The sequence below is a fragment of the Mastigoproctus giganteus genome, chromosome 4 (genome assembly GCF_048544385.1).
Source record: "Mastigoproctus giganteus isolate SK-2022 chromosome 4, ASM4854438v1, whole genome shotgun sequence".
In the NCBI taxonomy this organism is placed as follows: domain Eukaryota; kingdom Metazoa; phylum Arthropoda; class Arachnida; order Uropygi; family Thelyphonidae; genus Mastigoproctus; species Mastigoproctus giganteus.
In genome coordinates, this window is record NC_143578.1 from 211,931,605 (window position 1) to 211,957,335 (window position 25,731).

At 38.1% G+C, this 25,731-nt stretch overlaps 1 protein-coding gene across 1 annotated transcript in view; it reads right to left on the reverse strand.

Moving 5' to 3' along the window:
- Positions 1-25,731, reverse strand: part of LOC150087383 (fidgetin-like protein 1) — a 142,534-nt gene that overhangs the window by 15,814 nt on the left and 100,989 nt on the right. Inside the window, exons 10-11 of the mRNA XM_090372036.1 lie at positions 2,989-3,044; positions 1,058-1,221 (exon numbers count right to left, since the gene is read on the reverse strand). Of these exons, the coding sequence (XP_090228162.1) occupies positions 1,058-1,221; positions 2,989-3,044 (220 nt within the window). The remainder of the gene's footprint in view (positions 1-1,057; positions 1,222-2,988; positions 3,045-25,731) is intronic.

A 25,731-nucleotide genomic window follows, 5' to 3' on the forward strand; every position in this document is an offset into this window, starting at 1 on the left:
GGTGTAGATAAAGTTGACAAGCATTTGGTGAACTATCCCCTGCCCAGGAAAAACGGATTAAAAAACACTACAGGAAGGTTTTCTTTCACCTAATGGACCTAGCTGTGTGGAATTCATTTCTACTATATATAAAGCCACGATTTCAGATGGCCAATAAGCTCTTTCACCCTTGAATTTCAGATTGGACCTGATCAAGAAATATCACCTGCAAATTCCACAAATTAGAAAGGGAAGACCATCCTCAACATCCCACCAAACTCGCTATTCACCAGGTCATTACCCCATTGATATTCCACCAATTGAGAAGAACTTTCCAACTAGAACTTGTCGGGTATGCTCCAAAAAGCGAAACAGAGATGGCAATTCGAAAGGAGACACACCACATGTGAAGTTGGCTTTGCATCACTCCTTGCTTTAAGACATCACATCAAGTAAAATTACTGTTTGTTTTTCAGGAATTTTTTTTATGGAATTCAATTTGTCTTTCAGGGAATAAAGTAAGTTTGCATTTTTTTGTGTTTTTCTGTTCCTTTCTTTTAGCTCAAGTGCTAATTTATTAAAAAAATCTGTATAGTTTGCACACTTTTTGGCATACATGAGATAACTCGGGATAGCCCAAATGAGTTAATTACTCCCATGTATTTTCTACTAAAAAATTTATAAAAAACTATACGTGTATTCGCATGATGCATACTTTTAATCTGTAAAATTAAAAAAAATCGATCCGTTATGGCACATTTTCAGGAAAAAAATGTTCCAGGAAGGGGTTAAGTTATTTCAGATTTTAAAAAATAAAGTTATTCACTGCCCTAACAAGTACTAGATTAAAACAGAAGAGTTTTAAAGCCACTCCAAGTTTCTTTCTCAACTACTTAGTCGAAATTGCCCTAGTCCTTTAACTAAAAAGTTATTATTTATTTATCAAAACTATTCACTGATTTCATATTACAGAACAGCAATCTTTTTTATTTTTCAGTTTAAACTTTTAAATAACTATGTAAGAATATATTTTGATAATTAGCAATTCTCAAGTTTTTAATAAAATAAATTTTTTTACCTTCTGTTTTCTCACAAATAACATCCAATTCTTCAGAAGTCAAATTATGGCTATGATTATTCAACAGAACCTGTACAATTTGTTTCCGTGCTGAAGACTCTGGAAGAGGAATATATAGCCTTTTCACAAGTCTGCGACGTGCAGCATCATCCAACTCTTGAGGTCTAAATATGATTTGGAAAAATCAAAAAAGTATGCTACAGCCATAAGGAATGAGCTACAAGTCAAAATATTATTACAATTATTCATGTACTACTTAAGCTCTATTACAATTAACAATACAATATAAAACTATATTATATCTAACAACCATTGAAACGATGAGTGAGCATCACAAGATTAAAAAATACTCTACATGACCAAGTGTAACCAGATATCTTTTATTGATACAATATTTAATGTGTTGGCCTTAATTCATTGCATTCTCATAAGTAGGCCCTAAATCAATTTTTGAAAACACAGTGGCATTATGCTTTATTCCTTCTTTAACACAGTGTTGCAGGCATGTTGTCCTTGCTCGAAGCCAACATTCCATTTCACTTCAAAGGTGTTCATTAGTGTTAAGATCAGGGTTCTGGGCAGGCCAGTGACCTTCTGCACACCCACGATGTCTTCAAACCAAGTCACTACAGATTGTGCAGAATGACATGGCACACTGTCATGCTGAAACAGAAAAGACTCTCCCCATACTTGCCACAGTGTAGGAACAGTGAAATTATCCAGAATGTCCATGTACTGCATGGCTTCGTTGCTCCAGAGGGACAAACAATGATCCAAACCATAAGAAACAACCCAAAATGACAAGAAGATCTTTGTCAAAGTTCACAGTTGGATTACATGCTCTGGTATATAACATTCTCTGGGCATCTGCCAGACCAAACACAGCCATCAGATTGGAAACTGCATACCACAATTTGTCATTCCAATGTTCCAGGGACTAATTATGATAGGCTGTTCATTCACCAAGCAAGTCAAAACTGCACACTGCATGCTGCAGCTCTTCTGTGAAATTCAAGGCTATGTAGCCTCCCCTGCATTGTCCTTGTACTAATATCAGGTCCTGTGACTCCTGAACACCTCATTAACAGTATTTGATAAGGATCAACAGGAACCATATTTACTCTTCTGAGTGTACTTCAGTCCCTTTCCATCAGTATCTGTGGTCTACCTGAACATTTCCTGTAGTAGTAGTATGACATTTACATTTGGTGATTGTATCAGCCACCATCACCACCACTGATCTAAAGTGCTGTAGATATCTAGAAGGTTAGAGAGGTTTTCAGGAGAACCCCCCCCCCCCCAGATATGGGTACAATATTCCAGGGTACACAGATTTGAGATTTATTGAGCAAGATTAAATTTCTAGAGTTAGTGAAAAGTAATGCCGAGAGAAAAAAAGAAAACCCAATTTTTTGAAGCACAGGAAGCAATATTTGTGATAGATAAGAAGTCGAGTAATCCCAATGGATATATGTGATCTTGTCTAGAAATAGGACAGGACTGAGTTTCAGAAAGATTGAAGTTAATTAAGTTATCTTTGCCCCTTGGAGAATTACCTGGAAATCGGCATTTAAAAAACTGGTAGTGGATATTTGAGAAGTTGATGCTGGCAAATGCACAGCAAGGTTTCTTAAACTGGAAGGTGTGCCATCAAAGAAAATTATGGATAGGATTACTAATCAGTGGAAGCACAAAAGAGTAAAAGTGTTTTTGTAATAAATTAACTTTGAAATACTTATACACTGCTTATTATTAAATCCACCTTAGTGGATTTAATAATAACTTTAACATATACATATATTAAAGATAAGAAAAAAAAATGTTAAAACTCTTATGTGTATATTTAGTTTTAATTTTAACAGTTTCTTCTTAACTTTTATCATTTATTACTTATTAAACACATTAAATGTTCTAAAGAAACTCTTTCTGACCTGTTTGTAGCTCCAACTATTAACAACCTCTCTTCATGTGAAGTAGCTGCACCATCCTTCAGAAAAAAAGAAAATGTAGCCGGATATAAATTTTCTGATACTAGGCAATAACATCTTTTGTTACCATGTTTTATGTGAACAAAAAGCAAAAAAAAAAAAAAAAACAAGAGAACATGAAATAATAAACAATTATTAACTTAATGATATAAATTTTGTCTTTCCTTGTGTTCCAATTTATCATTTAGAAATAAATGTTAATTGTAGTTAAGATAGAGCACCAAGTACATTAACTTGTTCTTTTGCCAGAGACAACCACACACTTTTCGTAAGGGGCAAGAAAAAATTATGAGCACATGGCATCAGGAATTTCTAACCAGTTCCTCTTTTAAAATACAGGCAAACCCCGTATAACATGGTACTTCTACAACACGGTTTTGCTCTAACATGATTGATAAATAGCGGTAATCCTCGTATGACACAGCACATATTAGAAGACGAAATGCGCAAGGCATAATTTCTTGTGGGTTTAGGTAATTAACTATATAATATCGGTGTAGATACACCATAGTTTACCTATAAATTTGAACTACGTATGTAGTGTAAAGGTATCGTTTTAATTTATTTCATATTGTGGGTGCCTTCACAATGAGATAGCTGGTATTGCACTACTTCAAATAAATAACACTTCTCTAGTAGAGAAGACTACTGTTATTTATTTTCAGTGGATACCATCACCCAGACAATCATTTTGAAACTAGTGGGCTTCATCATCAGTGGGTGGGCAGGTATCCGATTAAAACAATGCCTTTACACTACATACATAGTTCAAATTTATGGGTAAACTATGGTGTAACTACACCGATATTATATAGTTAATTACCTAAACCCGTAAGAAATTATGCCTAGTGTCTTCTAATACATTATTACCAACACCATTTGGCCTCTCTTATATTGTGGAAATAACTTCGCAACTGTGATGGCATGTTGCATTACCAGGATACCTGCCCACCCACTGATGATGAAGCCCACTAGCTTCGAAATGATTGTATAGGTGGTATCCACTGAAAATAAGTAACAGTAGTCTTCTCTACTAGAGAAGCATTATTTATTTGAAGTAGTACAATACCAGCTATGTAAAGCGTGACTAATTTTACAGCTGAAAGCTTGAAGTACTGTTGATTATCTATTAAGATTCTGTTGATTGTCTATTAAAATATTACATAAAAAAGACCATATATAAATCTGATAAACTCAAAATGCAAACATACAGGAAAATTACTATATTTTCATTCCCACTACCCCTACAACACAAAAAAATCATTATTATACAACCAAATCTACAATGCGATTAAATACAATCATTCACAGGAAGATCTGACTACAGAACTACTATACCTAACAAAAACCTTTATAGCTAGAAAATACCCCAAACAGTTAACTCAAGAAACCATATTAGTTGTAAAAGAAAAAATTAATAATTCTCGCATTGATAACATTAGTATTGATCATACACAAAATACAATAGTCACACTTCTGTATCATAGCCAACTTACACCTCAACTCCAGAATATTTTTAGAGGAACAAACATTACACTGATTTTTTCATCATATAATAAACTAAGTACTTTTTTCAGCAAATACAAGGAAACATATAAATACAATATTCAAGACATAAACAATATAATATACTTTATAAAATGCCAATCCGGATGTAATGCATGCTACATAGGTAGCACCACCACAAAATATGGAACTTCCAGAACAGCCAACACGAGAGCATACTATCATTATAATAGTTTCAAATCAGACCAACCAGGAACTGAACTCAGTCAGCACGTACACGCTTTTAATCATGATCCATTAATAGATAACACTATTACACTAATTAAACTTAAATCGAATTATAAAATATTCGAGTACGAAGCCCTAGCTATAGAATGATTCCGCCAAAATAGATCGTATGAAATTTTAAGCAATAAATTACCCACGAATCTATCACCAATATGGCAGCTCACACTAATTAAATTTCCACGTGTTTAACGTAATGCATCCTGGGTACTACAATACTATAAATCAACACTTACAACTCATGTCATTCACCAACTGATGACGACGACATCGAAAGCTCCTTTGTCCAGCTCTTGGTTTTTCAACATGCGAATCTTCTTCGTATAATTTAATAAATGACAACCAGGAAAAAGTGGTGCACTTCCTCTTCCTAGAGACATGTTTTAAAATTAATTAATCTTTTAATATAATTGGAAACTTTTACTTTCACTCTCTTTACTTTCCTTTATGTAAATTTAACCCTAACCAATACAGAACTAGAGGTGAATACTAAGATAAGCTTTGCTAAGAATCTTAATTTTTCTAAAGCACATTTCTGGATATCACTACCATAAAACAATTTACAATTTCTGGTTTATTGGTCTTTTCTGTTAGTATTATCAATTATAAACGGGCGGTAAACTCGATCTTGCATTTGCAATAGTACCGATAGCTGGAATTCTATTATAGTTAAATGTGTTTCCCCTTCCGTGAAATATTCAAATTTCCATAAACTCATTACTCCATATCTCACTTGTGCATATTGTGATTGTTGCAACTCATGTAGGCTGTGTTCTTTGTTATTAATTGCTTATAATTTTTATTGTTTTAAATTTTACAACAAAAAAAAAGTCAGTGAACAGAAATATCAATTAGTTAGTATGTACATATTACAGTACTTATATAATATCGGTGTGTAGATACACCATAGACAACTCTTAAAAAACTACAAAGTAGTTGTTCTGGGCATCATTTGCTTTTTCTCATATTGTGCTCTGCCTTCACGACGAGTTGCCATGATATTGCACTACCTCAAATAAGTAACGCTTCACTAATAAAGAAGACTATTGTTACTTAGTTATTTTAAATATTACAGTACGTATTAATTAAGCTATGTATGTAAGCATAAATTTGTTTTTATTTTGCTAACTGGAAAAATATTCTTCCAATTTTTATGTATCATTTAACTTTGTTAATTGGTAAGGTGATAAAGTTAAATTCATGCTTTTTATCTAAGTGGGGATCCACTGTATTTTGTCAGGAGATCCCTGGGTTAGGTTCTGTGCTATTGAACTTGTGCTTGTTTGAGATTATAAAAAATTGTGACTTCGAATAGTGCAGTTCGTGACTTTTAAAGAGAGCAGAAGATACAAGAAATCTAGATGCTGCAGAAGAGATTGTGCTTAGCAACGATGAAGATGAAGAAAATTAAATGAACATACATTATCTGACATATAAGTATCACAGTTTGTAAGGTAAGACATTTGTTCAGTTATTACTATTTAAGTTACTACTATTATAAAAATAAAGTTAAAATATTAAGTTATTACTACTATAAAAATTACGTTTCCGATAGTTATAAAAAAAAAAAAAGGTGTATTTTGTTAGCTTTTGGAACATAACTCCCCTTTTTGTACTGGTTCTTAGTCCCATATAGCATGGTTTCGCATTATACGAGATTTTGTAGGAGCCAAACTACCATGTTATATGAGGATTACCTGTACTTCATGCTGGCCTCTGTTGGATCAGTGATGATTCTTCAGTCATAAATGATGCATCACCAAACAAGCAAAGTTGGCTAAGTAGGTGGCTGACAGAGTTTCCCAATGTACCTTGATTTCCTTTGAGTGTCATCCACATAATGTGCCTTCTATTCTGAGACTGAAAGAAGTGGGGGGGAGGGGGGGATATTATATATAACAGCCTATCCCACCTCTTCCCACTCTCAGAATTAGTGTCAGAATTGCATAACCACGACTGTCAATAATTGAACAAATCACATACAGTAAAACCTAATAAATCTGGCAAAACTGGAACTTAATCCTTGCCAAATTTTTGAAACTTACGGCATATATGGCTATATATAACGTGAATTATTTATAGAGAGGACTTGTAGTACCAATTATTTCTATTATTCAGTTTTAACAAGAGCTTATATTTTTACAGTACTCACCTCTGAATCAATATGCTTCAAAGATATGAATTTTAAAAAAGGGAAATTAAAATGCCCCAAGGAAAAAAGGAGTGCACTTCTCTTTCCTTGGGTTGCCATACATAATTAAAACCATAATGTGAACTGAATAACCAGGAGTCTTGATGTAAAACTTTCGAAAAATGTCAGTTGGTTATTTCAAGAAAAGAAAGTTGTGTGTTTTTATAGATGAAACTTAACTCCCAAGATGCATTCTTTCTAAAATTTCAGAAAGCGGCCCCATTTTCTGAAATTTATTTAGCTGCTATTGAAAATCAAATTTTAGATCCTTTCCGATCAGACATCAAATTATTTATACATTATGCCGATGACATTTTGCAAGTTGCTTATGGAATTATGGAACTACCATTAATAAACTCTTACAGAAATTTAATTACATACGTGATAGATTGAAATATACTCTAGAACTAGAACAAAATCAGAGTATTAATTTCCTTAATCTTAACATTTACAAATGTAATCAAAAACTTAAAAACATATTTATAGAAAAAAAAAACAAACACAGGTAAATTACTACATTTTCATTCACATCATCCCTATAGTGTGAAAAAATCAGTATTGTACAATCATATTTACAATGCCATAAAATATTATTACACACAAGAAGATTTAGAAAAATTACAATATTAAATTAATGCCTTTACAAAAAGGAAATACCCAATTCAGTTAATACATAATGCTATTTCGGAAGAAATAAATAAAATAATTAATCCTCTCACTTCAAAGCAGTTAAATAATAAGGACAAATAATGTAGCAAAGTTATACTCTCATACCATAGTCAGTTAGTCCGATGGCTTTGTGACATATTTTCTGGTACTAACATAATTCTATATATTTTTTTTTTTTTCATATAATAGACTAGGCACATTATTTAATAAGTATAAATAAACATATACATATAATATTCACATGATATATCGAACACAAATGTCAACATGACTGTAACACATGCTATATAGGCAGTACAACTGTAAAATTTGGATCAACCAAGACAGCAAATACTAGAACCTGTTATCATCGAAATAGCCTCCAATAGAATTATTCTGCAACAGAACTTAGACAACATGCACAATCACATAACCATAACCCCCAAACAGGCTCAGTTATTGCAGACTCTAATGAAATTAAATTCTCAATACCAAACTAGCAGCCAACTTTTCGTCAATATGGAGTTTAATACATATAAAATTTCTAACAGGTGCTTTTGCTATGCATTCTGGGAGTTAAGTTTCATCTATAAAAACACACATAACTTTCGTATCTTGAAATAACCAACTGATGAAGTTTTTCGAAAGTCTTCCATCAAGACTCTTAGTTATCCAGTTCACATTATGGTTTTAATTATGTATGACAACCTAGGTAAAGAGAAGTGCACTTTTTTTTCCTTGGGGCATTTTAACTTAACTTTCACTTTTTAAAATTCATATCTTCGAACCATATGAATTCAGAGGTGAGTACCATAAATATATATAAGTTCCTGCTAAAACTTAATGCGTTCAAAAATTCTAGGTAAAGTGTAAAAGAATTCATCCCCTCCTACTCAAAGGAGGTTTTTTGTTATTTGTTATTTGGTTTTTTTTTTTAGGAGCATTAGCAACTAAGGCCATATTGCTCCGGGATATGCGGTGGTCATTCCCTGACCTTTCCGCATCCTCCGTATTTGGTGGTGACGGGCTCGAACCCCGGTCTAATCAAGAAGCGTGTTCTACGCACTGCCGCTCCTTCCCACCTGGCTACGGAGGCGCCACTCAAAGGAGGGATCTCATGTTCTGTACTGATATAAATGGTTTAATCAATGCACTGGGTTTGTTTGTTTGTTTGTTTTGGTTTTATTGGCGCATTAGCTACTAAGGCTATAATGCGCCAAGACCATGTCATTAATAAAAATTTAAACTTTCAGTGACCTAACTAGTTAGGTCACCATGTCAAAATAAATAATAACAAAAGTATAAAAGATAAATCAATAGAAAAGAACAATAAAATGTAAATTTTATATGGCAGTAAAAATGTTTATTGATTTTAAAAAGCTAAAAACAGCAGACACATGGTCATTGTCAGATAAAATCTGACTGAGTGTATAAGGCTCAGCCAGATGACTAAAAACGGTAAAGTATAAATCACGTTCATGTCTAAAACGTGGACATACGGTTAAAATGTGATGAATAGATAAAATGGTGTCGCATTGCTCGCACATAGGACAGTCATCTGCCCTCAGCAGAAAAGAATGTGTAAGATGACTGTGTCCTATGCGGAGACGAGCTAGAACAACTTCCTCCTTACGATTCCTGCGCAGACAAGACTGCCACGGTTCAGTTACAGGCTTTATACGATATAATTTATTCGCAGTCTGTCCATTCCACGAGTCCTGCCATTGGGAGTGTATGTTTTGATGTATTATTTGCCTGTAGTCTGTATAAGGGACTAACAGGCAACGGTTATTATTGGGAATTGCTGATTTGGCTGCGGCGTCAGCCAAATCATTTCCCCTAATCCCAATGTGGCTCGGAATCCAGCAGAAGCGGATGTCATATTCACGATCACGGAGAACGTGAAACTTCTGCTGAATGCTAGACAGAACTGGATGGGGATTATACCTCACAGATGTTACAGCCTGTAACATGCTAAGAGAGTCGGAATATAAAATGAACCGTTGGTATTGGCATTTAATAATATGATCCAAGGCTAACTGTACAGCGTGCAGCTCTGCAGTAAATATGCTGCATTCAGAGGGAATCTGCTCTGATATAGTGATGTCTGTAAAGACAGCAGAAGAGCCCACATATGATTCCGACTTCGAGCCGTCTGTGTAGACTGGCGCGAAGTCGGAATATTCAGTTCGGTGTGCTGAATGAAGCTGCAGGTAGACGCATGATGGAGTGTCCGACTTTCCCCAGTTTCTAAGCGACAAGTCGCATGCCGGGACACGAGCATGCCAGGGTGGAAAGGGTTGCTTTGATGTTTGGGCAACCTTGTCTACCTTGATATTAAGTTCTTTGAGTAGCTCTTGGAAACGAATACCAAAAGGACGATTGGCAGTCTTACGGGTATTGTATAAATTTTCCCATCGTGGCTCAAAAACGAAGGGCCACGTAGGATGGTCTGGCAGGGATTTCAATTTTAAAGCATACTTTAAAGACAACTGCTTACGTCGAAGTGATAACGGTGGTTCGTTTGCTTCGACGTATAAGCTCTGGACAGGAGATGTGCGATATGCTCCAGTAGCAATACGTAGGGCCTGATGATGGACGGGGTCCAGCCATCGCAGGACACTGTCTCTGGCTGAGGAATATACCTGGGACCCATAATCTAGTTTGGATCGCACAAGTGCACGGTAGAGCCGAAGAAGGATACATCTGTCTGCTCCCCAAGATGTAGAGGAGAGCGAGCGAAGCATATTAAGGCCTCTTGTGCACTTTGTGCGGAGTTGACGAATATGATCTAAAAACGTCAGTTTTTTATCGAATATGAGTCCCAAGAATTTTATGTTCGCTGCTACTGGAATGGCATTTTGTCCGAGCCTCAATTCAGGTTCAGGATGAAGATTACGCTTGCGACAAAAGTGTACGCAAACGGTCTTCTCCGGCGAGAACCTGAAGCCATTTGCAAGTGCCCAGGAATTCAGACTATCAATGGCTTTCTGCAGTTGTCTTTCAATAACCCTCATGTTGCACGACTGGCAAAAAATGCTGAAGTCATCAACATAGAGGGCACTGTTTACAGTTGGAGGAAGTTGTTCTGTGATGCAATTTATTTTTATGGCAAAAAGCGTGACACTTAATACTGATCCTTGTGGTACTCCCTCCTCTTGGCTAAAGGAGCGAGAGAGTGAGGATCCCACACGAACTTGGAACGATCGATTGGCTAAAAAGTTTTGAATAAAAAAGGGCAGATGCCCTCTTAGGCCTAGACTATGTAAGTCTTTTAAAATGCCAAATCTCCAAGTTGTGTCATACGCTTTTTCCATGTCAAAGAACACCGACACCAAGTGTTCCCGTTTTAGGAAAGCATCCCGGATAGATGCTTCCATTCTAATAAGATGGTCCAAAGTGGACCGGTTCCGTCGGAAGCCGCACTGGATGTTGGAGAGAAGGTCATTTGATTCTAAATACCATATTAAACGAGAATTGACCATTCTCTCCAGGATTTTGCACAAACAGCTAGTCAGAGCAATAGGACGATAATTGGTGGTGACTTTTGGATCCTTTCCTGGCTTAGGAAAGGCAAGAACGATTGCCTTTCGCCAGGAGTCCGGAAACTGCCCTTCAGTAAAGATTCTGTTATACAGAAGGAGCAGACAATCCATAGATTTTGGTGAAAGATGTTTAATCATTTCATAATGGATGCCATCTGGTCCAACGGCACTTGCTTTGGAAAGAGCGAGGGCTCTTTTCAATTCCACAATAGTGAAATCCCCGTTGTAGGGATAATTGCCCTTAGTTTTAAAGTTAAGTGCCTGTTTTTCTCTTTTATATTTCAGGACCAGGAACTCTGGGGAATACGAAGATGTTGCAGAGATCTTAGAGAATGTTTCCCCAAGAGCATTGGCTATTGCAGTTGGATCTGCAATAGCATATCCATTATAATCTAGGATTGCAGAAGGGTGGGAGGTATATTTTCCCTTCATTTTCCGGATTTTATCCCAGACTACCTTAGAGTTGGTAGACTGGTTAATAGATGATGTAAAACGGATCCAAGATTCCTTTTGACTCTGACGACGGATGTAGCGTGCTTTGGCTCGTGCACGTTTGAAGGCTATAAGGTTGTTCGTGGTAGGATATCGGCGAAATATCCCCCACGCTTTGTTTTGAGCCTTTTTTGCTGCTGTGCATTGTGAATTCCACCAAGGTTTGGGAAATGGTGGAAACCGGGCTGATGTTTTTGGGACAGCATTAGCAGCTGCTTGGACGATGATTTCTGTGATGTACTTTACTGCATCATTGATCGGCTCTTGACTGACTGTGCTAAGATCGAAATTTGCCTGTTGTTGGAAGGCAGTCCAGTCAGCCTGATCAATCTTCCACCGTGGTAACCTAAAAGGAAGACATGGTCTCCCATTGTGTAACAAGGTTATCACAGGGAAGTGATCGCTTCCGTATGGATTCTCCTCCACTTCCCAGGTGAGTGAAGGGAGTAGAGAAGGGGAGCAGATAGATAGATCAATGGCAGAAAAAGTACGGGTAGGCATGTGGAAGAAGGTGTTTTTTCCAGTATTTAGAAGGGAAAGGTCATTGTCATTGAGCATACGCTCAATGACTCGTCCCCTTCCGTTGACGTTAGCACTACCCCACAGGGTGTTATGTCCGTTAAAATCCCCGAGAAGTAAGAAAGGGGGAGGCAGCTGCGTTAGAAGATCATCAAGGTCTGCCTGGGAGATGTCAGTCCCAGGTGGCAAATAAATAGAGCAGACAGTTAATAAAAATCCCACTGAAAGGCGAATTGCAACAGCCTCTATGCTGGTTGTAATTAGCAGGGGCTGCACTGGGGTCTGGTTACCCACAAGGATAGCCACTCCCCCATGTACAGAGCCGTCCGCAATTCTATCCTTTCGAAAAACTGCGATGTTGTGCATGGTGGGATCATCATTTGCCTTTAGATATGTCTCCTGCAAGCAAAAGCAAACTGGCTCGTGCTTTTGCAGGAGGGCCTTGATGTCATCTATATTTCGCCGGAATCCACGACAATTCCATTGTAGGAATTTAGCCATTATTTTGGCTTGGTGGGTCCATCAGGCGGCTTCCGAGGTGCTGAGGGCTTACTTTTATCTGTCTTGGATTTGTCTTTTTTGGGGAAGAATGGACGCTGTCCCGTGTCCATTTCCTCCTCCGCAAAGAGTTCCAAGACTGACTCTTCGGGTACCTCCTTCTGCTCAACATCCATCCTTTCTTGGGTACTAGGTGGTACTTCCCCCTTTTTGTTCTTTTCTTTAATAGTTACCTTTGGAACTTGTGGAGCGTTAGGAGGTACCGATATAGGAGTGGCAGCTGATTGGTCCTTCTGCGCAGGTTTTTGAGAACTTAAAAGGTAACGCGCGATGGGAGTGAAAGACTCCTTTGGAGGAATGGTCATGTCCGTCTGAGTTCCGATGGAACATCTCCCTGCTACCTTCTGGGCGTAGGTAGGTCTGTTGATATTCAGGGGTTTGACCGATTTCCTTGCCTCCTGGTATGATATATTTAGCTCTGCCTTCAGCCGTTGAATTTCTTTCTCTTCTTTCCACCTCTGGCATGCTCGTGAATAGGCCGGGTGTTCGCCTTCACAGTTAATACAGGTGGGTTTTGCGGCTGAACATGCTGTTATTTCGTGGTCCTTTGCACCGCATCGAGCGCATGCAAGGACTCCGCGGCAGGCCATTTGAGAATGTCCATACTTCTGGCACTTAAAGCACCGTAAAGGGTTCGGAATGTATGGACGCACTGAACAGTTGATATATCCAGCTTTAATCTCATCAGGAGGTTTAGGAGTGTTAAAAGTCAGGATAACGCTCCTGGTTTTAACAATTTTTCCATCCCTTCGCGCAGTGATTCTCTTGACGGCAATGACTTAAATTAAAACCCTGTGGTTTTAATTCGGAGCAGATTTCCTCCTCGTATACGTCGAGAAGGTCCCACTCCGAAATGACACCTCTAGATGAATTGAGTGTTCTGTGTGGTGTCACTGTTATAGGGATACCTCCGATTGATGTTACTCGGAGTAGATGTTCCGATTGCCTGTCATTTTTAGTTTCAATTAAGAGGTCTCCAGAACGGAGCCTCTTAACTGATTTGGGAGAACCTGCTAACCCGTCTAACCCTTTTTGAATAAAAAAGGGCGACATTTTGCCAATCGGTTTTTCATTGGTGGAATGCATAATGAGAAATCTTGGGACAGGCCCTGATGGTGATGTTTCGGTTCGCTGCCTCTTTGTTGCAATAATATCTGCCTCTCCGTCTATGTTTTCAGATAGGGACCGGGTTGGGGCCCCTGAAGAAGTAAGTTTATCAGGATTCATGGAAATTTTTAAGTTGTTCAGTGCCCGGGCTCCCCACCCACCACGGAGCCCAAAGGGACGCCCACTACCCGGCATGCAATAAATGCGCTCGGGAGTGGGACGCCAGGGCTACCCAGACACTATACCCGCACCGCCGCCAGCCTGAATCCTGTCCCTCGGACCATGAGGGTAGGGGCGTGGCTTTGACACGGTTGACCCTCGCAGGCGAACCTACTAGCCGATTGATCCTAGCCGGGCCTTCCAGGACCACCCGTCTTGTCGAAGCAGGGGCCAAAGTGGTGTATTGAAGCTGGGCCCCTCAACCACCAGGATCCCCCTTTCCGAATTTCCACGGGTCGCAGCGCACGGCAAACACGCCGGATTCCATTGATGTAAGCCCGGAACCTAGGCTGTGGGCGTTGGATCCCAGTGATGCTAGTCTGGAAGTCCAGCAGCGTCACTGGGAGGTCCCCTCACCACGTACAGGTGCCCACGTGGAGGGGAATGCACTGGGTGTTGCAATGATCCACCAAATGGAGATTCTTCATTGACAATTCAAATACAAGCTTAGGACTTCTACTAAACAATGGGAATGAGTTTTCATGAATTCTTGTCATCAATTCCAACTGATTTGTACACTTCAGAGAAAATTTGTCTTTCAACAGCCCTGAAATTCTTGTCAAAAAAGATGAAATAATATGTTCATGAGAAATAGTATGTGATGACATATTTCTTGGACAACAGTTGCGTTACCCAAAGTTCCCTCGCTTTCTGTGTGAATGGGACAACTATGCTAAAGCTAACTAATCAACAGATATCAAATAAAACTTCATTAATCTTAGATTTTTTTTTTTTTTTTACCACAACCACACCTACCAACGCTATGATAAAAACAGAAACAAAACATAAAGCATAAATAGCATGTGACTAGGAAAAGTGGCTTGTGCCTTTTGATTTGATTTTTTTATACATTATACATTCAACCAGCTACAACCCCCCCCCCCCCCAAGATGCTTGCAACCCCTGGGGGAAAGTCACGTCCCACAGTTTGGGAAATGCCGCCTTACAGATCAATGTGTTTCTAGGAAACACTCCTCTTTCTAAATTTCCTTTATGACTCAGGACACCTGATGAAGAGATACAAGACGTAATATCAAAATTTTCAGATGATGTGAAAATCTGAAGAGCTCTTAATGGCTGGCCAAGTAACACTGATTCAGGATGTGTTGTATAGGCTTCACGGATATTAGCAGAAGCATGTTGCAAGAAATCAAGTTTATACAGCATCAGTCAAAAAAAGAAAAGAAAAAAACTTGCCTTTTTACCCATCATTTGCTCCAAAAGTCAGTCTAGTTCTTCCTTGGATTTATTTAAGCTATCAACTTCCACAACAACAAGACTAGTTTGTTTCAGCAATAAACCACCAAAAGGCACATTTCCAAATCTATTCTACAACTATCTTTCTTCAATTTGAATTTATGCCCCCTCAGGTGCGTAATCTCAGCATTAAGTTTGCTCAAACCATTCAAGGCATTACACACCTCAATCAGATCACCTTGCAGGTGACTGATCTCCAAGTGCTGCAAGTTGCAGAACTTAAGCCTTTCTTGGTAAGAGCAACCCTTTGTTCCCCTAACAAATCTTGTTGCTGTTCTCTGTACTTGTTCCAGCAGCCCCACATCCTTCCTAAAATAAGGCCTCCAGACCTGTACACAGTACTCAAGACGTGGCCTGACCACTGCCTTATACAGAGGAACAATCACCTCCTTTTCCCTGCTAGCAAAATTCCTGTATATCATTGACAAAACCCCATGACCTGCTCTGGCAGCCTGTCTGCATTGCTCAGAAAACTTCATATCTGACTGCACAATTACTCCCAGGTCTTTTTCATTTTCTACCACCCTAAGTGTAGTACCACACAGTTTGTACATTTCTCTGGGGTTACTTCTACCGATATGCAGTACTTTGCATTTGTCAATGTTAAACTTCATTTGCCACTTCTCAGCCTCTTCCGAAATTTTCTAGATCCTGTTGAAGTAGCACACTGCCATTAACAACCCTGCCAACCTTTGTATCATCTGCAAACTTTGATACTAAGCCTGATATACCTTCTTCAATATCATTGATAAATATACAAAACAACAGTGCACCGAACTCTGTGGGACTCCACTAATAACATTAGTCCACAAAGAGCAGTGACCATTGATTACCACCCTCTGTCTTCTCCCACTCAACCATCCTTTTATCCATTGTAGCAACTTACCCTTAATACCATTCTGCTCCAGTATGTACAGTAGTCTTCTATGTGCAACAGTGTCAAAAGCTTTCCTGAAATCCAAGTATATAATATCAAAATTATTATTTTTTGCATCCAGTTCCTTTGTAACCACATCATAATATCCAATCAAATTTGTAAGACAAGACTTTCCCTTAACAAACCCATGCTGTGTCTGAATTATTGCTGCAGTCTTGTCTAGATGATCCTGCAATGCATCTTTAACCAGTGACTCCATTATTTTACCCGGAACAGAATTTAAACTAACTGGTCTGTAATTACTCGTGTCACCCTTCAATCCCCCTTTGTGATTGGGGATACATTTGCACATCTCCAGTCCATGGGGACCAGAGATGTGCAAATGTATCCAAGGTGCCTTTCTTATGTTTAACTTCAATTTCTCCTCCACTTTCCTCTCAGTTATTATAAAATCTTTTAGCTCCCTGTTAGAGTTTGATAAACCTCTGGCCTCCACTTCACTACAGAATTCCTCATGTGTGAATGAAGATGCAAAATACTCATTCAGTTTGTCAGCAACCTGAGCAGGTTCATCAAGAGTCAAACCATCGATATCATTCCCTTCCCTTTATAGTTTACATAAGTAAAGAAGTCTTTGCATCTTTTTCCAAGGATTTCTTGTAATCTTCCTTCACTTGCCTAACCTCCTTTGTGATTTGATTACAGACTAGCTGATATCTACCATAGGCATCTGTGTCTCCCAATAATTTATATGCATCCCATGCAATTTTCTTCTCTGCTACTAGTCTCATTAGTTCATCTGAAATCCAAATAGGCCTAAAACTTTGAACATTATTTTTTAGTTGGTATGAAAAGCCTACTAGCTTCCAAGATTAATTCCTTGAATGCTTCCCATTTACAATTTCCTGTTGATAACATCATTAGTTGTTCCCACTTTATAGAATTTAAAACTGTCTGAGACCACTGCAGTCATCTTTACAAAAGCAAAAACCTTTCCCTTTACCCCTGATGGTAGTTACATCTTTGAGTAAATCCCACATCAGTACACTGTGATCACTGCCATTTAGTGGTTCCTTTATTTGCAGATTCTTAATGCATGAATAATCACTGCTGATAATCAGATCAAGAGTATTACTCCCTCTGGTTGCCTCTTGAACATGCTGCTGTAGAAAATATTCAACCAATAAATCCACAAAAGTCTTGGTAGTGTGCAAGCGACCAATCCTCAAGTTTCATTCAATATCGGAGAAGTTAAAATCCCCCCATTATAAGACATTCTGATTTACTGGTCTACTATATTTCTCTATACTAGGGGTCACCAAATGTCTTTGACCGTCGACCCCTTCAAGAGTTTCTTGACTTTTTATCGACCCCCTCTATTTTACTATTACGTAATTATAATAGGACAAGCAAAAAAGACGCTTATGTGAGTTTTTAGATTGTTTATTTTATATATAATATAGTATATATTATTATATTGGCTTAACGTCAAAGGGATACATTTTTGTTTTTGACGTCCTTCTTAACATTACATATTTGATAGGAGGGATAAATAATATATAAAATATAAAATTTAATTTAGATATCAAAATAACAATAATACAATCTTCCTCATATATATGAAAATAAGACTTTTATTAACTTAGTATACAATTTACTAACATTGTCAATGTGAAGGGTGTGCTTCGTGACTCTTGACAAGGTTAGCAATGTTGGGTTCAAAATTAGTAAGTTTCAGCCTTAAATCGCCATGCTAAGTATAAGCTATATCTAGCTTATTTCTTTGTTTTGTTAAAATGGAATTAATATGGCTGAAACCAGCTTCAACCATGTACGAGCTTGGAAATGCAGGCAAAAAGGGGAGTACCACTTCAGAATGTTTTGGATATTTTTCTACAACATTTATATTCGTCCAAAAGTAATTTTAAGTCCTATTTTTAAAAAGCGTCTTAGCTTCAAGATCAACTGACAATTCAATAAGTTCATCTTGTAGTTACATTCGATATTTTCAATATCTGCAGAAAATGGCATGATAATCCAATCTGGAATGTGCATGTTTTCAAAATCTGCAAAGCACAATTTAAAATCATCACTCAAATTTTGAAGATGTTTTATGTATATTTCTAAGTCTTCATCTTTTACTTCCAATTACCATAGATTCAAAAAGTACTGAAAATCTTTTCGTAACAATGATGATTTAAATAAGGCTAATTTAGCTTGGAAGCCTAAAAGAATCATCCAAACTTGAATAATCTTGACATCTTTACCTTGTAGATGGGTCTGTACGTCATTAAATTTTGAAAATAAGTCCACCAAGTAGAAAATATGTTTCTTATTTCTCTTCAGTTCATCACTCAAAAACAAATTAACATCTGTAAGAAACTCTAGGGTTGAGTCAAACGACTCAACAAATCTTTGTAGACTTGCACCTCTAGACAACCATCTTACTTATGCAAGAGTAATTGGTTTGATTTCATTTTTTTTTTCATCATTTTTTTTTATAAAGTTTGGCAAACAATCATAATTTAAGAGGATGAGCTCTAATTTGATTAATAGATTTAATACACACGCTTAGAGTATCATGCAGTTCGTCACTGAGAGTTTTTGCCACCAAATGGTTTCGGTGCAACACACAGTGAGTAGTACGTACACTTTGAACTTTATTTCAGAAAGGCAGCAAAACCTCGATAACAGCCCACCACTGCAGGTGCTCCATCTGTGGCTACTGCTGTTATATTAGTAAATGGAATATCATACTTATTTAAATATTCCTCCAATCACTGAAAAATTGTCAACCCCGTTCCATCACTTTAAAGATATTTTACAAATAAAATTTCTTCAATAATTTGATGTTTGGTTTTACTGTAATATCTTATATAAGCCATAAGAATAGAAGAACTATCGAATGTAGATTCATCAAGTTGGATGGAGAACTTACTATTTTTGAGTTCTAATACTACAGTTTTTTCTGCATCTTCAGCCATTTCACCAATACGCCTTTTCACGGTATTCACACTCAATGGTAAGCATTTTAAAACAGGGCCAGAATCTTTTTTTCATTATGGTTTCAATTTCTTCTTTGATTGCGGGTATAACAATGTCCTCTGCAATTGTATATGGTTTTCCTTTTTTGCTATATTAAAAGAAATATTGTAGGAGGCTGTTAATCCTTGTTTATTGTCAGCTTCGGCAGGTGCTTTCATAAATGATTTTATAGTTGGTCGATGTGTGTATTTCTCTTTCAATTCTTTAAAAAAGTCAAGATCTTTTATCTTTCTTATCGGGATGGAGTCTTTGAAGTTGATCTTTCATTTTTGCATTGTTACTAAAAGTTTTTTCACAAAGAAGACACATAGACCTCATTTCATTTGTTAATGAAGCAATAAACCCAAGTTTCAAATATTCTAACGAATATTGTCTGCATTTCTTTTTAGAATCTGAAGCTGCCATTGTGGTTACTGGGATTGTAACAAAATAATTAAAATTGAAGTCAGTAAGCAAAAGTAATAAGTTTGAATAATATACCTACTCACATATTTCTATAGGATGTACAAAACTACCAGCCCTGCTCAACTCTTCAACATAGAGAAGTTTAGTTCATGAATGAATTAACGATTGAATTATAATATGCATGTTGATGAATTTTAGAACATAAACGCTCACTTGTATGTCGATGAGCAAAAATGAGACTGGGATTGAATACGTGTAAGTATAAGTAAATAAGCAACTGCGCACGTGTTGCAATCTCGCTCCCGCCGCACTGGCCGGGTGGGAACCACTGTCATCCATTTATTGGTAAATATGTCATTTTGGCCTCCGTAACTATTTTCATGACCTTGCTCCATCTTACAGGTCCCTATTCATTCACTGTTCCTATGATTCACTCTTAATTGTGTTGTCATTCAGGATGGAGATAATCCAAGTTAACCGAATTAAATATTACCCATACAATGATATGTTATATTTTTTTATCGACCCCTGGGGGTCGATATCGACCACTGCTCTATACAATTGTTTGTTGTGCTCTGATGAGTACAACAAACATTAGTTCTATAACACACTCCTATCCTTGTTTTTTCTATCCCTGTGCTTATGTCACACCAAACTGACACAACATTGCACTATCCACCCGTGTCAACTGGATGCACTTCCTTAGATGTGTTTCTTAACTAACAGCATAACCCCTCCTCCCTTCTGTCCTTTCTGTACACATTGTACTCTCCAAATTCAAATTTTGCATTCATTATAGCTGTGTGACACCATGTCTCTGATATCCCAACAATATCCGCTTTTGATATCATGACCAGAACTTCAAATTCATCAAATTTATTTACTATACTCCTAGTATTGGTATACATGCAAGTATACATGCCCCTAGCCTATTCTTAGTTACCCTAATACAGCCCATGTATTGACTTATTGATGACTCCCATTAGTCCTTGAAATCCCTAGCACCTTGCCTTCCAAACTGCTCATTCTAATAAAAGCTGTGGAAGAATCACTTTCATACAGCCCATGTATTGACTTATTGATGACTCCCATTAGTCCTTGAAATCCCTAGCACCTTGCCTTCCAAACTGCTCATTCTAATAAAAGCTGTGGAAGAATCACTTTCACCTCTGAGACCTATGGCTACTGTGAATCCTCTCAAGCTAGTAGTTTTCCAACCCACCTAACACTGCCTCGATAGCATCAGCAAATATTCTTGCACCCTTCCCATTCCTGTACAAGCAGTCTCTTTTGTTAGCAAGCACAGACCATCCAGAGAAAAAATTCTACCCCACTTGTTATTTGTTTTTTTTTTTAAAGGAGCATTAGCAACTAAGGCCATATTGCTCCCTGAATATGCAGTGGTCATTCCCTGACCTTTCCGCATCCTCCGTATTTAGTGATGACGGGCTCGAACCCCGGTCTAATCAAGAAGCATGTGCTACACACTGCTGCTCCTTCCCACCTGGCTACGGAGCACCATTCTACCCCACAAGCCTTGCACAATCTCTCCAGGGCTGTCATCATATACTCCCTCCTATCATGTCTGGCCATAATTGCAGACACTTTCAATTTAACCCTAACTCGTGACTTTTTTCAACATTTCCCTTTATTTGGCAAGTCTGCAGATCTCCTATTCTTAATGTGGTCTAATTATGAGATTAATCTATCAATCTCCTACTCATATAGAAAAATCTATTAAGATTTTGCTGTATGATTGCTGTAGATGAGTAAATCTGAACTTTTTTAATATGCCACAGGTACCTCTCTCTCTCTCTCCCCCTTTCCCCTCTGGAGTGCCCCCCAGAGGAATCTGGCCCACCTTTTGGCAACATCAGGTGGATCAGAGTCTCGAATTGAGACATCACGAGTACTATTGGTACTGGCCCACCTTCCCGTGGTGTGGACGAGTACCCAGAATCATCTGTTCAAGTGACTAATGCTTCTGGGTAGCCAAGTGGCCAGAACAGAACACACACATATCTGGCCCATTTGTAGTGATACTGTTCTTCACAGAGATACGAGGCGGAGGTGAACTGACGTCCAAGGAGCCACCCTTTACAAAAACACATGTCCACTCTTAATGTAGTTCGTGCCAACATGTGTTTGTGCCCTTAAAATATATCTGCTCTACAACGTCAAATTTTGTCCCTGACAGACTTACCCTGGTCCTATTCCACCTATCCTTTTTTACACAAGTAGCAAGAAATGCATAATTAATATTTATGTTGCACATGCTAAAAAATACATGGTTTTACATTTTAGGAATAACTCCAAACAATATGGAGAGCCTGAATAAAAGTCACTAGAGAAAGAAAATTAGTTGCAGGTTAATCTAGGCAGACAAGTTCTCCACACAGTGCCAACAGGTGACAAATAGGAGCCCATAGTGACTGGTCAATAAATTATCAGCCATGGAGAAGTCTATGGGCAATGATTTATTAAACAACTGTGAAACTGCAATTGGAATATAGTGTCCAAATGCAATACTGGGGCAAAACTTAAAAAATAACACTGAGCTTCTTGAAAATATCCAAAAACAGGCAGTCTGTCTGGTGAGATTTGTAAAAGAGTGCCCATACGAGGAGATAATTCAGATATGCAAGCCAAAGAACTTGGTAACTAGTGGGCTAGTAAATCGGAATGTCTTATAATGGGGGATTTCAACTTCCCAGATATTGACTGGAACTTGTGGGTTGGGCACTCACACACTAGTCAGACATTTGTGGATTTATTGCATGATTGTTTTCTGCAGCAGCATGTTCGAGAGGCAACCAGAGAAAGTAATACTCTTGATCTGGTTATCAGCAGTGATCATTCATGTATTAGGAATTTGCAGATAAAAGAACCACTAGGTGGCAGTGATCACAGTGTACTGACGTGGGATTTACTTAAAGATTTAATTACCATCAGGGGTAAAGGAATGGGTTTTTGCTTCCGTAAAGGCGAGTACAGTGGTCTCTGACAGTTTTTAAATTCTGTACAGTGGAATCAACTGATGATATTACCAACAGTAAATTCTAAGTGGGAAGCATTCAAGAAATTAATCGTGGATGCTACTAAAAGTTTCATACCTATTAAGAAATATTGTTCAAGGTTTAGGCCTAAATGGTTGTCAAATGAACTAATGAGACTCGTAACAGAGAAGAAAAATGCATGGGATGCATACAAATTAACGACACAGAAGCCTATGACAGCTACAAGTTGATCTGTAACCAAGTTACAAAGGAGGTTAGGCAGGCGAAGGCAGATTACGAGAAATCCTTGGCAAAAGATGCTAAGAAAAACAGCAAGGATTTCTTTACTTATATAAACTCTAAAAGGAAGGGGATGAATCTGATTGGTCCACTTGACATCGATGGTTTGACTGTTGATGATCCTTCTCAGATAGCAAACAAACTGAATGAGTATTTTGCATCTACATTCACACATGAGGAATTATTAAGGTTTGAAAATGGCAGAAGGTTATCAAATTGTAGCAGGATACTTAATGATTTTGTAATAACTGAGAGCAAAGTGGAAGAGAAATTGTTGAAGTTAAACGTAAGAAAAGCACCTCGGGTGGATGGGATCTATCCAGTTATATTAAAGGAGGTGGCAAAGCAACTAAGCAAACCGTTAGCATAATTATGAGAGCATCCTTGGACTCAGGGGAGGTTCCCACGGACTGGAGATGTGCAAATGTATCCCCAATTCACAAAGGGGGATCGAAGGGTGACACAAGTAATTACATACAAGTTAGTTTAACTTCTGTTCCGGGTAAAATAGTGGAGTCGCTGGTTAAAGATGCATTGCAGGATCATCTAGACAAGACTGCAGCAATAATTCAGACACAACACGGGTTTGTTAAGGGAAAGTCTTGTCTGACAAATTTGATAGGATATTATGATGTGGTTACAAAGGAACTGGATGCAAAAAATAATTTTGATATCATATATTTGGATTTCAGAAAAGCTTTTGACACTGTTGCGCATGGAAGACTATAGTACAAATTGGAGCAGAATGGTATTAAGAGTAAGTTGCTACAATGGATAAAAGGATGGTTAAGTGGTAGAAGACAGAGGGTAGTAATCAATGGGTGCTGCTCTTCTTGGACTAATGTTATTAGTGGAGTCCCACAGGGTTCTGTGTTGGATCCACTGTTGTTTTGTATATTTATCAATGATATTGATGAAGGTGTATCAGGCTTAGTGTCGAAGTTTGCAGATGATACAAAGGATGGCAGGGTTGTTAATGACAGTAATGGCAGTGTGCTACTGCAACAGTATCTAGATAATTTGGGCAGATGGGCTAAGAAGTGGCAACTGAAGTTTAACCTTGACAAATGCAAAGTACTGCATATGGGTAGAAGTAACCCCAGAGAAACGTACCAACTGTGTGGTACTACACTTAAGGTGGCAGAAAATGAAAAAGACCTGGGAGTAATTGTTCAGGCAGATATGAAGTTTTCTGAGCAATGCAGACAGGCTGCCAGGGCAGGTCATGGGGTTTTGTCAATGATATCTATTAATTTTGCTAGCAGGGAAAAGGAGGTGATTATCTCTCTGTATAAGGCTATGGTCAGGCCACGCCTTGAGTACTGCATACAGGTCTGGAGGCCTCATTTTAGGAAGGATGTAGATTTACTTGAGCGTGTACAGAGAAGGGCAACAAGATTGGTGAGGGGAATGAAGGGATCCTCTTATCAAGAGAGGCTTAAGTTCTGCAAATTGCAGTGGCTGGAGACTAGGCACCTGCGTGGTGATCTGATTGAGGTGTATAAGGCCTTGAATGGGTTCAGCACGCTGAATTCTGATGGGATCCTTCCACTTGTTCAGATTACGAACCTAAGGGGGCATAAATTCAAATTAAGAAAAGACAGATGTAGATTGGATGTGCGGAAATTTGCCTTTAGCCAGCGGGTGGTTAATTGCTGGAGCAAACTTCCATCTGTCATTGTGGAAGTTGATAGGTTGAATAAATTTAAGGAGGAACTGGACGTGCATTTGGAGGGAATAGTGTGATTTTTTTTTTTTTTTTTTGGCTGATGCTGCATAAGCTCATACATTTGCTTTCTTGCATCACATGCCTCTACTACTACTACTACCTTAGAGGGGATCTAATTGTGATTCACTGTATAAGACTCAGATGGGAAGTAAAATGAGTAAAGGTGAAATTTTCATATTGATATAGCCAGAGATATAAATTCAAACTAAGGAAGGAGGAAGAAGGAGTTGTTAATCACTGGAATAAGTAGTTTCCAAAGGGCTGCTGGATCAGTACCTAAGAGCAGAGAGAAACATATAGGACTCCAGCTGTGGTAATTGCTTTACAAAACAATGTAGATGAATTCTGGTCAACACCTACCAGAAGATAGTAGAAAGTGCATGCAGGAAGATTAAGGCTGTCATGCATAGATAAGATCACAGGATCATACAGGCCAAAGAGGAGCCCCTAATTGGAGCTAGACTTTTAATTCAAGCCTATTAGCATTAGCATTTAGCATTAGTAGAGACATTTGATGCAAGAAAGCAAGCTTATGCAGCATCAGCCAAAAAAAAAAAAAAAAGTAACATAAATAAATAAAAATAACCACTTCCACTTCACCCCTCTGTTCGTTCGAAATACCTGTCCAGCTGAGCCTTAAACTTATTTAGGCTATCAACTTCCACGACAAGGGATGGAAGTCTGTTCCACCTACCAACCACCCGCTGGCCAAAGGCAAATTTCCGCACATCTATCCTACATCTGTCTTTCCTCAATTTGAATTTATGCCCTCTCAGGTGATTATTCTGAGCAAGAGGAAGAATCCCATCAGCATTGAGCATGCTCAAACCATTCAAGGCTTTGTACACCTCTATCAGATCACCTCGCTGGTGCCTAGTTTCCAGACACTGTAATTCGCAAAACTTAAGCCTTTCTTCGTAAGAGCACCCCTTTGTCCCATTCACCAATCTAGTTGCCCTTCTCTGTACTCGTTCCAGCAGCTCTACATCCTTCTTGAAATGAGGTCT